The sequence below is a fragment of the Lepisosteus oculatus genome, chromosome 3 (genome assembly GCF_040954835.1).
Source record: "Lepisosteus oculatus isolate fLepOcu1 chromosome 3, fLepOcu1.hap2, whole genome shotgun sequence".
NCBI lineage: Eukaryota > Metazoa > Chordata > Actinopteri > Semionotiformes > Lepisosteidae > Lepisosteus > Lepisosteus oculatus.
This window is the reverse complement of record NC_090698.1, coordinates 12,460,799-12,471,582: the sequence shown is the minus strand read 5'-3', so window position 1 is coordinate 12,471,582 and position 10,784 is coordinate 12,460,799. Positions and strand designations below refer to the sequence as shown.

Below are 10,784 nucleotides of genomic sequence, written 5' to 3'. Positions count from 1 at the left end.
CCACACCTCACTTGTAGTACAATTATATAGAAAAATAGGTCTAAAGATTCAAGCAGCCAGCATACCATATCACCCTGCAACTCACATCTGCCAACCCCCTGAAGCTCAGCAGGTGTGAGCCTGGTCAGTACCAGGATGGAAGACCTCCTGGTAGACTAAGGTTGCTGCTGTGCTGGAAGAGGTTTTAGTGGGGCCAGTAGGGGGTGCAGACCCTGGGGTGTATGTGAGTCCTCATGCCCCAGTACAGTGACAGGGACACTATAGTGTAAAAAGGTGCCGTCCTTTAGATACGCTGTAAAACTGTGGTCCTGAGTCTTTGTGCTCATTAAATGTTCCAGTGTGTTTCTTAAAAAGAGGAGGGGTGTTACTCCAGTGGCCTTTACCAATCATGGCCTCCTGATATTCCCCCTCTGTGAACTGGCTTCACCTCTGTTCTCCTCCCCACTGAGAGCTGGTGTGTGGGGAGCGTACTGGCGGACTATGGCTGCTGTTGCAGCATCATGATGGGGGCTGCACACTGGTGGTGGTGGAGGGGAGTCCCCATTACCTGTAAAGTGCTTTGAGGAAGTATGTCCTTTTTAGGCGTTAAAACGAGTAACAGGTCATTTAAATACCGTTTTTGGAACAAAGAAAACCACTAAAGTGCTGCCCCCACTTTGTGACAGGCAGCAGATCTCCCACTGCACAGCGGTGAGAAACTGCGGCGCCCGAACGAACAGCCCGGGGAGAGATTCGACCGGGACAAGACGTTTAACACCCCTACTCCTCCGTGCAGCGCTGGGATCTTTGATGGGCTCAGCGCCAGGACCCAATGTTAACATCTCGCCCGAAGGACAGCGCTTCAGCGTCATCGTCTTACCGTTTAACAGCGACGCGAAATCTGGAGAATACTTCCTGTAGGACTCCCTCGCAAATTCCCCTGAAGAGACGGGAAACTGGAGTATTCCCTTATTCCCTTACGCCTGCGAAAACCGATGCAGGAAAACTTGCTTAAGGGGAGGTCTGCAGTCCCACCGATATCCGTGAATGCCCCTGCAATATTCGCCCTCGTGAATGGACCCATTCATTTAACGTCGATAAGATGCGAGATATTGTTTTAGCGTGTGTTTGGTAGCAGGATTGCTTTATAAGAGCTCAACCTCTTAACATCTTGCGCCCATATTCAATGGATGACGCGGAACACAAAAAAGGCACCGCTGGGATTCGAACCCAGGATCTCCTGTTTACTAGACAGGCGCTTTAACCAACTAAGCCACGGCGCCCCCGCTGCTCCGCTTCCATAATCGCCACCAGAGCCCGTCCCTCCACCCTGTCGGTGGGCTCGGCGGGGGTGGCAGTGCCGGAAACCCGGTTCCGAGTGAGCACGCGCGTGTCAAGGGTGTATGGGGGTGCAGAGGGCGGTTGAATCCCCGTCAGAACCCACCTGCCAGGCTTTCCAGTCGATCTGTTTTTGGGTGTGGAAATAAAAGACGAAAAAAAAATGCAATAATGACCGTATAGGGAATCTGTGTAAACCCTGATTCGTCCTTCCCTCTACATCCTTCTGAAATACAATATTTGAAACTATTAACTGGAAAATAGTTTGGACAACCCCTGACAGACACCGCCTTCCAAACAAGGTGAAATGAAACAACGTTTAAAACGGTTCGCAGTAAAATAAACACTTACTAGATTCAATTACCAACCCGATGGTTTATGTGTGGTCTTTCAGAGCGGAAACGAAGCTCTGACACATCCGTTTGCAGTAGCGATGCGAAAGGACCATGTATGGACTGATGTCTTTTATGTGATGTTATGTTTATTTTAAACGTAATGTTTCTTTTTTACTGTTTATAGGTAAGTCTGTGACTGTAACAGGGAAATCGAACAATCAAAAACATTATCGTATAGGATTAGCCCGGAGGCGTGTGTCGGAGATTTAGGATTGAGCCCCGCGCCTTCACTGCTAACCAGCTGGAAGACAAGCGGGGGAAAGCGATGGGTTTGAAGGCGGGTCTCACACCCCGCTGGTGGCCGTGGTTCATTAAACAATCAGTACATTTGTGTCATTGCACACACTTTGGGTCAATCTTAAGGTCCTTTGCAATTGATGCCTCAGAGTTCAATCCAACTGGGAAAACTGGCCCTGCTGTGATTGTGTGTGTCTACGCGTCTGCCCTGCGATGGACTGGTATCCCGTCCGGGGTGTACCCTGCTGTGCGCCTGTTGCTTGCCGGGATGGGCTCAGGCTCCCCCGAGACCCTGAATTGGATTAATTTAGATTAGAAAATTGACACCTGAAGAAGGCTCCACGGCCGAAACGTTGTGTTCTCTTTCTTCTTTTTTTCAGCATGGAATAAACCTATTACTTGTTCCTTTGCAGCCTACGCATGCTGACGCAGCTACCCACCTAGATTAGAAAATGACTGGGTGGAATTAATCAGATCAATTATGTTATCGCGAGCAGAACAGAACCCCACAGATACCGGGCCATCACACGCAACTTGTTACGCCTAAAACCAGGGACTGAGACGGAGTGGTTTGCAGACGTCTGCTCTTTCTTGTCATAAAAGAACTGTCACTGCTTGCCGGGAAAACAGCGGAAACGCGTCGATTGTATCGATCAGAGAATTCAGTGATCGGCGTTTCTTATTAGTGGGGGGTACATTTAACGTAGACGCCAGTGTATCGTGTATGATGACGGTGGCCGGAAATAAAAAAAGATTATTTTTATTTCACGAAACAATATCGTGTTTTTTTTTTTGCAGCTTTGTCGCAGACAATGGCAGTTTATTACAAGACTCTACCTGCACAACAGTTTCTCCCAGTTATGAAGAGTTTCAAACCGCGCAGTAACGCAGGGCATTACAGCGTCTGTGTAGAGATCAGCCAGACTGAGAATTACGTAGTAGGTTGCCCCAGGCACGCCAGAAAGCTGGGAGAGCTCAAATGCTCCAAATGTAGAAAGAAAATCAATTTATTTAAGTCCTAGTAGAAATAAAAACGAAAATAGAGTAAGGAAGGACTCCCAGTAAGAGGCTCGCTGCAGTTCAGCTGGCCGTCTGTAAAGTAGTGTTTCTGTGAGCATTGGTGGTTCAGTGGTAGAATTCTCGCCTGCCACGCGGGAGGCCCGGGTTCGATTCCCGGCCAATGCATCATTCCCTTTTCTTACCAAGCTACTGTATCTAGTTCTTTTTCTTTTGTTTTTGTGTCGTAATTCCCGTGGTGAAATAGCCAGGACGAGCACTCTATATTCATAACTGGAAGAAGGTGTAAGCGGACCATCTTCCGAATGCCCAAGGATTTCTGCAAGCATTGGTGGTTCAGTGGTAGAATTCTCGCCTGCCACGCGGGAGGCCCGGGTTCGATTCCCGGCCAATGCAACATCCCCTTTTCTTACCAAACATGTATCTAGTTATTATAGCAATAAAGTATTAAACTGAACTGATGCAGCTTTTTATTTCTAAAAGTAGGACGTAACCTAATATTTTCTCCATTCTTCTACATTTTATACAAGTTTTTAAACAAAAATGTGGCAGATCGCAAGTGTTCAGTCGATAGGCCGTCTCTTGCCATGTGGTTCAGCAAAAAACCCGAGAAATCAATTAAATTCATGCAGCTTTATTTGCATGACCGGTAAATTACAGTGTTGCCAAAGCATATATAGTCATTAGATATCGAGAGACTGGGTCACTGACAGCGCTTCACATTTCACAAGTAGCCCACCCTGACATACTGTAACATGAGAGCGGTTGTGCAGTTCTTAGTCTTAGCACGCCCCCTACTGTCTTTCCGTGGTATTGTTGTGTTCTGCAGTAGGTAAACTCGGTACACTTAACCCGACTGCATATCGAAATGTTCTGAAGATTCACTGTATTCTGCACCAAAGGGCGATGGTAGTACAGATCAAGGCCGGGCCTAGCTCTTTGGGGGCCCTAGGCAAGCTCTTGGAAAGGGGCCCCTCCAGATCACACACAACACTATCAGCTCCAAGCACATCCTTATTGTACTGTTAAGAACAATTAAATTCACTAACTATATAACTAGAAAAGCTTTATTGACCAGCTTCAAAGGACACATAATAAATAACCTAAACAAGAACATGAGAGACATTTTTTTGACAGAATGGTAAACAAAAAAGTATTTTAACATCGAAAATAATTAAAAGGAGCATTAACAACAATACACAATGATAAACAGGATATCTATTTCTCCCAAATTAAAGCAAAACATAAAACGTACTGCATTAAACTTGTGTAGATAGAAATTGTATAAATATAAAATTAAGTACGAAATTTAAGTGCACTGAATCACACGGAATGTCAGATCAGTAAGGCAGAGCAGATAGGAAAGTTGTATTTTAAGAAACGCTCTAAAAATCGATTTGTCTATTTTTTTCAACCTTGGGTAAATTTTAATAGCTTGAGCTCCGAAAAGCACCTCTCTGCTCCTGCTGCCACTGGGAGAGAAACACATCCGAAGGGCTCAAGGTTGAGCACCCCCATTGGGCTTCCCTACCACCCCAACACACTTCCTATCCCCAGGACTATTAACTACCACTTCTCCATCCTACAGGCACGACAGCTCTAATCTCTCCGTCTGTGTTCTCAAAGACGGGTTTCCGAACTCATACATCAGAAAGACCACCGAAACCAAAAGAATCCTGCAGCTAGGATCACACCTTCCCCCTTCTCTTAACGACAGACTACTCCACTTTTAAATTTTCTCCATTCATTGGAAGTTTCATTTCACACCTCCCTACACCTATTCTGTCTTCACACCTCTTGATTGGCCTCTCTTTCTATCCTCTGCTCCCACTCCTCCACTCTCCCAGCCTTTGTTCTCCCACTACATTACCTTTGCTTACTGCCCTGTCTTTCTCACACCAGAAGAAGGCTCCACGGAGGAAACGTGTTTTCTTTCTTCTTTTTTTCAGCATGGAATAAACCTATTACCGCAGCCTATGCTTTACCGCATTCTGACGCAACTACCTACCTGAACTACTTCACCCCCACTTAATACAGGAAAAACTGCAAGGAAAACAACGCGTTTTGGTGCCAATAGTTGAACAACTTTCACGCTTTTGTTTGTCCTGGCATTTAAAAAATAAAAAAAAAATGCTTAATGTTTAATGTAATGTTTTTTTTTAGTTAGAAGCACCAAGAACATAACAGCAACAGCAGAGAGGACATATCTTTTCAAAAGGCACCGCTGGGATTCGAACCCAGGATCTCCTGTTTACTAGACAGGCGCTTTAACCAACTAAGCCACGGCGCCACCCCTGCGGTTAGGGTGCCTGGTTTAGTTTCACGTCCCTACGTGAAAAAGACTACGTCACACTTTGTTTACAGCGCCGTACGTATAAGAATCGGTAAACACCCGATTCATGAAGTCTCTTCAGTGTTCCAAGTATCCCTGGAAGAGGAGACGGTTCCATAGTGTAGTGGTTATCACGTCTGCTTTACACGCAGAAGGTCCTGGGTTCGAGCCCCAGTGGAACCAGCCCGCATCGTTTTAGAACACCTCCGTACATGTAAGTGTAGCCACTTAAGAAAGAAGTCCTTACATTTTTTTCAAAGTTACAAGTACAGTATTGTGTCAATACTCGTCAGCGCTGCAATGTATCTTAGGAAATTAGGAAATACACGCTATTACATATCCGAGAGGCGTGCAGGGTACATGTGCGTTGCTCTCAAATTAACATGTTTTTGTTATAGAGAAATGAAAGTTTATATTTCTTATTCTGAAAATAAAAACTGCAACTAACTGTAATTATTTTATAATGTCGGATATTTTATAAGCGAAAGCAGACAGTAGAGGAAAAAAAAAACAGATGGAGATGCCGGGGATTGAACCCGGGGCCTCATACATGCGAAGCATGCGCTCTACCACTGAGCTACATCCCCACGTTGTTACACATTCCTATTATGCGGTACTTAAAGAAATAAATCGTGTGCCATTATTAGTTTCCGGTTTTTGTTGTGTCAGTTTGAAACACAGTTTGAAACACAGTTCCTACGTGCTGCGATGGCCGAGTGGTTAAGGCGTTGGACTTGAAATCCAATGGGGTCTCCCCGCGCAGGTTCGAACCCTGCTCGCAGCGAGGTCTCGTATTTTATCAGCAAAAATCTTTATACTATTAGTAAACAGCACTGACATGGGATTATAGTTTAAATGAAGTGGAAATGAGAATATTATTTAAATCTGTGCACAAATTCATAGAAGATCTTGGAGGAATTGTTGCCTGTATAGAGCCACTCACCTGAAGAAGATTCCACAGCCGAAACGTTGTGTTTCATTTCTTCTCTTTTCAGCATGAATTAAAACTTTACTTGTTCCTTTGCAGCCTGCGTGGCTAACCGCTTGGACGACTAGAGCCACTTTCTTACTGCCACTCGTTTACATAAATTCGGCTTTCGTTTCAACAAGCATATACCTGGTTCTTCGTGATAAAGCGAAGTGCAAGACTACCCCCAGGAAACTGGGCAGCCAGCCACTCGGCTGCCCAAGACACCTCAGATTAAACGATGACGAGGGTGTCACGAAGTGCTGATGACCAGGACCCGCGAACTTAGAAAACACCGTTTAAACAGAGACCGGGAGCACCGAGACTCCTTCGGTTTGGTTCGCTAAATACAACTGCGGAAAGCATGATAAAAGAAATAAGAGATGATAATTACTTACATATTTTTATTAAAAAAAAGAATATGGGAACTATAATACAGATATATATATATATGTGTGTTAAGGACAGGAAAAGCACAGACAGCAGAGAAACAACAGAAAACAGAGAGCAACTCAGAGCAGGAGAGGAAGGCTCAGGCACAGGGAGACAAGACTTCCACGGCAGTAACAATAAAGATGATGATGATGGCGATGATAATGACAGTGACGGTATGGCTGGTGATGATGATGACGATAATGACAGTAATTACAGTTACTATGATGACAGCAGTCCTGGGGGATGATGAAGATGAAGACAATGATGATTTCGGCTGTAATTATGCTACTGACGACGCCGGTGAATCAAGACTCTTGCCCACGGGTCTCACATGTGCTCATAATAAGGATTTAAGGAGGGGGCTGCAGCATCGATTGATCTGAGGAAAAGACTAAGATCTGTGCAGTTTGGGCATAAATGGTGATATTGAACCTTTCAGATTGATTTAAAACTGCTCACAAGTCAAATCTGAATTTGAGGAAGATCAGAAGTGACAACCTTCTAGTCAAAACAGCCATTTCCACTCCAGGTTTTGAGTAATTGATAATTAAATACTCTCTATAAATACAGCAGGGCTTTAGTCCCATAGCAGTGGGTCAACCCCCACTTGTCCATGTACAGTCTATTTGTTTCTAAGGCCAGGGCCGCCACACATTGTGCAAAGGCACTGCAGTCTGTGGTGGAGGGTGCCGTGCACAGAGGGCCGTGCCCTGGGCATTGTGACCATGGTAACTGTAGACTGTCCCACAAGATCCCTCCGCCTCCTCTCCCAGCACAGCACTGCCAACCTCTCCCTGTGGCACCAGGGTCTCAGTCCCAGACTGGCAGCTGCCAGCACTTCGTCGGTCCAGCAGGGCACCCCCTGCTGCTGGGCAGGGGCAGTGCCCATGTATGCTCAGGGCGGAGGAAGGCGAGGACGGGTCGTGGAGTCGCGTTTGGGTCCGATCTGGGTCTTGGCTGGCCGGTGAGGGCAGGTGGTCCAGTAGCAGTCTGCGTTTCGCTCTGGGGGCTCGGGCACCCTCCCCGCCCTCCAGAAACTCGCCCACGGTGCGGAGGCAGCCCACGAACCCGTGCTCGTAACTCCGTTCTGGCGCCCCCTCTGGCCACCCTGGAAAAACAGCTCAGATCAGAGAGGGATGCAGGAGCCCTACCACAGCATTAATAATTAATAATAATAATAATAATAATTGCTTACACTTATATAGCGCTTTTCTGGACACTCCACTCAAAGCGCTTTACAGGTAATGGGGACTCCCCTCCACCACCACCAATGTGCAGCATCCACCTGGATGATGCGACGGTAGCCATAGTGCGCCAGAACGCTCACCACACATCAGCTATCAGTGGGGAGGAGAGCAGAGTAATGTAGCCAATTCATAGAGGGGGATTATTAGGAGGCCATGATTAGTAAGGGCCAATTGGAAATTTTGGCCAGGACACCGGGGTTACACCCCTACTCTTTTCGAGAAGCACCCTGGGATTTTTAATGACCACAGAGAGTCAGGACCTCGGTTTTACGTCTCATCCGAAGGACGGCGCCTGTTTACAGTCAAGTGTCCCCGTCACTATACTGGGGCATTAGGACCCACATGGACCGCAGGGTGAGCGCCCCCCGCTGGCCCCACTAACACCTCTTGCATTAACAGACCCTGCTCAGCCTGGGCACAGGGAGTGCACCCATCCATTTATCCAGTACAGGGCTCCGAGGGCTCTGTCATCTGACACACAGGCAGATGACAGAGGGACAGAAGATCGACAGGGAGACGAGCAGATCAAAAGGGAGACGAGCAGATACACAGGGAGACAAGCAGATTGACAGGGAGACAGACTGATCGAGAGGAAGGAGGGTAGAGCAACAGGGAGACAGGCAGATCGACAGGGAGACGGGCACAGGAGAGATCTGCCAGGCAGAAAGAAGGCAGTCTTAGAATGAAAGCCAGGCAGCAGGCCAGAGGAATGTATCCCAATGATCAAGGAGACAGAAACGCAGCATCACTCAGGAAAGCAGAGACAGACACAAGCCAGACAGACACGCGCCTGAGCCAGCCACAGGCTTTGCCTTATTAACGTACCGTAGTGTCCCAGCAGGGTCCATCTCCTCATGTGCTGCACAGCCCGCTCCAGGATCTCCGCCTTCTCCAGCTTGGGATTCTTCAGCATCTGCTGGGAACATTGGATACACTGATCGATGTACTGAACTGAGTGTCCAGTCTTACTTACAAAGCAGCTTCCCCTAGTTTCTTATAAATGCAAGCAGCAATCCTGCTAATCAAGGGCATTCTTAATTAGAGGGATTATTTTAGAAAAGTACCTTTTCCCAACACAGTTCACACAGCATTGACTAACGAACTCTAACTGAGGTGCAGTTCCAGCATTTTATCACCATGTGTCAGTCAGAGGATGGTTGGCATAAGTCTTGGGACTGGGTTAAAACAGAGTTACGGATTGGTGCAAGGATTCGTATGGAAGCCCGTTTCCGCCAGGGAGTGAAAAAAAAACGCGCTATGGTATCTCAGAATTCCGATTTAGTAACTCAGGATTCCAACTTGGGAAGACCTGGGTTTGCGCCCATGCAGTGAGGCACGAACTAGGGTGGGAGTGACGAGGGGCACAAGCCCTAGAACACAAATCAGTTACAATAACAAAAGGACAGACAATGAAATATGGGCTATTTCGAAGTTGCAATTATGAGATATAAAGTTGTAATTCTGAGTTTTTAAGTCGCAATTCTGAGATATAAAGTCGCAACTCTGAGATACCGTAGCGCTTTTTTTTTACTCCCTGGTGGAAACGGGCTCCCATAGATTCGACAGCAGTCTGAGGATGGTGTTCTGGCTGGTACAGGGGCTGTTTTGCTGTTGCTGGGTTTTCGGTGGAGGTCAGTGGTTCAGATCGGGAACAAGGGGTGGTATTAAGGAAATTGGTTCCAGTCTGTACTTAAGGTTGGAGTAAGGTGTGCAAGGGGCAGTCTGACCAATTCTGACCCCCCAGCGGTCACCCAGGAGAGTGGTGGAGCCCTGGGTTCAGTTCTCTGGAGTACTATACATGTGGAGTGTGCATGTTTGCATGGGTTTCATATAGCTGTTCTCCAGTTTAAAGACATGCTGGTAGGTTAATTGTTCTATTGGAAAACAGGCCCCGGTGAGTGTGTATCTCTGTGATGAACTGCCGTCTAGGGTGTACCCTGCCTTGTGCCTATTGCTTGCTGGGGTAGGCTCCAGCTGTCCTGTGATCCTGAGTTGGATGAAGTGATTAGAAATTGGAGAGCTTTTTTGATTGAACTCATTGCTTTTTTAATTGATCGCAATGGAATTGTTCTATATCTTTTAAGAAGTTGATGTCATGGTAAAATACTAGACTGAGGCTCCCCAGAGACAAGGATTAGAGACCCCTGTGTTTCTGTCTGGGACTCTGTCTAAATGTGTGTCCATCACCACTAAATGGTTTGCCAGATTATCGGATACTTTCCAATTAGCAAATTACGGGTACTTGGGATCTTTATCTCAGGACGGAGTCAAATCATTCAGTAGGAAGAGAGGTGTAATAAAGTTTGGAAAGTCCACTTCCCGGCGGCTCTCGCTCACCTCCTCCCTCGTGCTCTCCAGCAGCAGCACGCGCAGCCTCTCCAAGCTGTGGTTGATCCGCTCGCGCCGCCGCCGCTCCGCCTGCGGCTTCCACATCTGCGCGAGAATCAGTCAGGACGTTAGCGCGACTGCCGGGGGCCCGGTTATAACACACAGGGTGACAGAGCAGAGGGGTGTCGCCTGCAGCGCCCTCAGACAGCCCCGATGAGGCGATTCATGAACAGCACAGAGATCGAAGCAGAAAAGGTCGGCTGGGATTCTCGGTGAAAGACTAGAACAAGAAATACCCTTCTCAGTCCCTTGTCCTCAGCCAGGGCTCCGGTCATCTCCTCGCTCGATGGGGTTCTTCCAGTTTCCAGTGAGCGGCAGTGGGTCAGTCGGGGGACGCAGGCAGCGGACAGCTCTCAGTCAGTCGGGTATAACGCACAGGTCAGCTCTGAGGGGCAGGGAGGGACTCTCATATGTAAACGCTGGGGGGGGGGGACACCCTCGGCCTACGT

The 10,784-nt window shown here is 47.3% G+C and overlaps 1 protein-coding gene and 7 non-coding genes across 8 annotated transcripts; 4 read left to right on the top strand and 4 right to left on the bottom strand.

The window, feature by feature from the left end:
• Positions 1-1,188: 1,188 nt before the first annotated feature.
• On the bottom strand, positions 1,189-1,262 carry trnat-agu (transfer RNA threonine (anticodon AGU)). Its single transcript has one exon. It is a non-coding gene; the product is annotated as a tRNA-Thr (tRNA).
• A 1,801-nt stretch (positions 1,263-3,063) lies between these two features.
• Positions 3,064-3,134, top strand: trnag-gcc (transfer RNA glycine (anticodon GCC)). The gene has a single exon. It is a non-coding gene; the product is annotated as a tRNA-Gly (tRNA).
• A 157-nt stretch (positions 3,135-3,291) lies between these two features.
• Positions 3,292-3,362, top strand: trnag-gcc (transfer RNA glycine (anticodon GCC)). Its single transcript has one exon. It is a non-coding gene; the product is annotated as a tRNA-Gly (tRNA).
• A 1,820-nt stretch (positions 3,363-5,182) lies between these two features.
• On the bottom strand, positions 5,183-5,256 carry trnat-agu (transfer RNA threonine (anticodon AGU)). The gene has a single exon. It is a non-coding gene; the product is annotated as a tRNA-Thr (tRNA).
• A 152-nt stretch (positions 5,257-5,408) lies between these two features.
• On the top strand, positions 5,409-5,481 carry trnav-uac (transfer RNA valine (anticodon UAC)). The gene has a single exon. It is a non-coding gene; the product is annotated as a tRNA-Val (tRNA).
• Positions 5,482-5,813: 332 nt separating this feature from the next.
• On the bottom strand, positions 5,814-5,885 carry trnaa-cgc (transfer RNA alanine (anticodon CGC)). The gene has a single exon. It is a non-coding gene; the product is annotated as a tRNA-Ala (tRNA).
• A 115-nt stretch (positions 5,886-6,000) lies between these two features.
• Positions 6,001-6,082, top strand: trnas-uga (transfer RNA serine (anticodon UGA)). The gene has a single exon. It is a non-coding gene; the product is annotated as a tRNA-Ser (tRNA).
• Positions 6,083-6,699: 617 nt separating this feature from the next.
• LOC138237841 (transcription factor HES-7-like) lies at positions 6,700-10,723 on the bottom strand. The gene is made up of 4 exons (XM_069187687.1): positions 10,572-10,723; positions 10,285-10,380; positions 8,773-8,860; positions 6,700-7,808 (listed from the first exon to the last, which is right to left on the bottom strand). The coding sequence occupies exons 1-4, from the start codon at positions 10,608-10,610 to the stop codon at positions 7,333-7,335; spliced, it is 699 nt and encodes a 232-aa protein (XP_069043788.1). The 5' UTR covers positions 10,611-10,723; the 3' UTR covers positions 6,700-7,332.
• Positions 10,724-10,784: the final 61 nt, after the last annotated feature.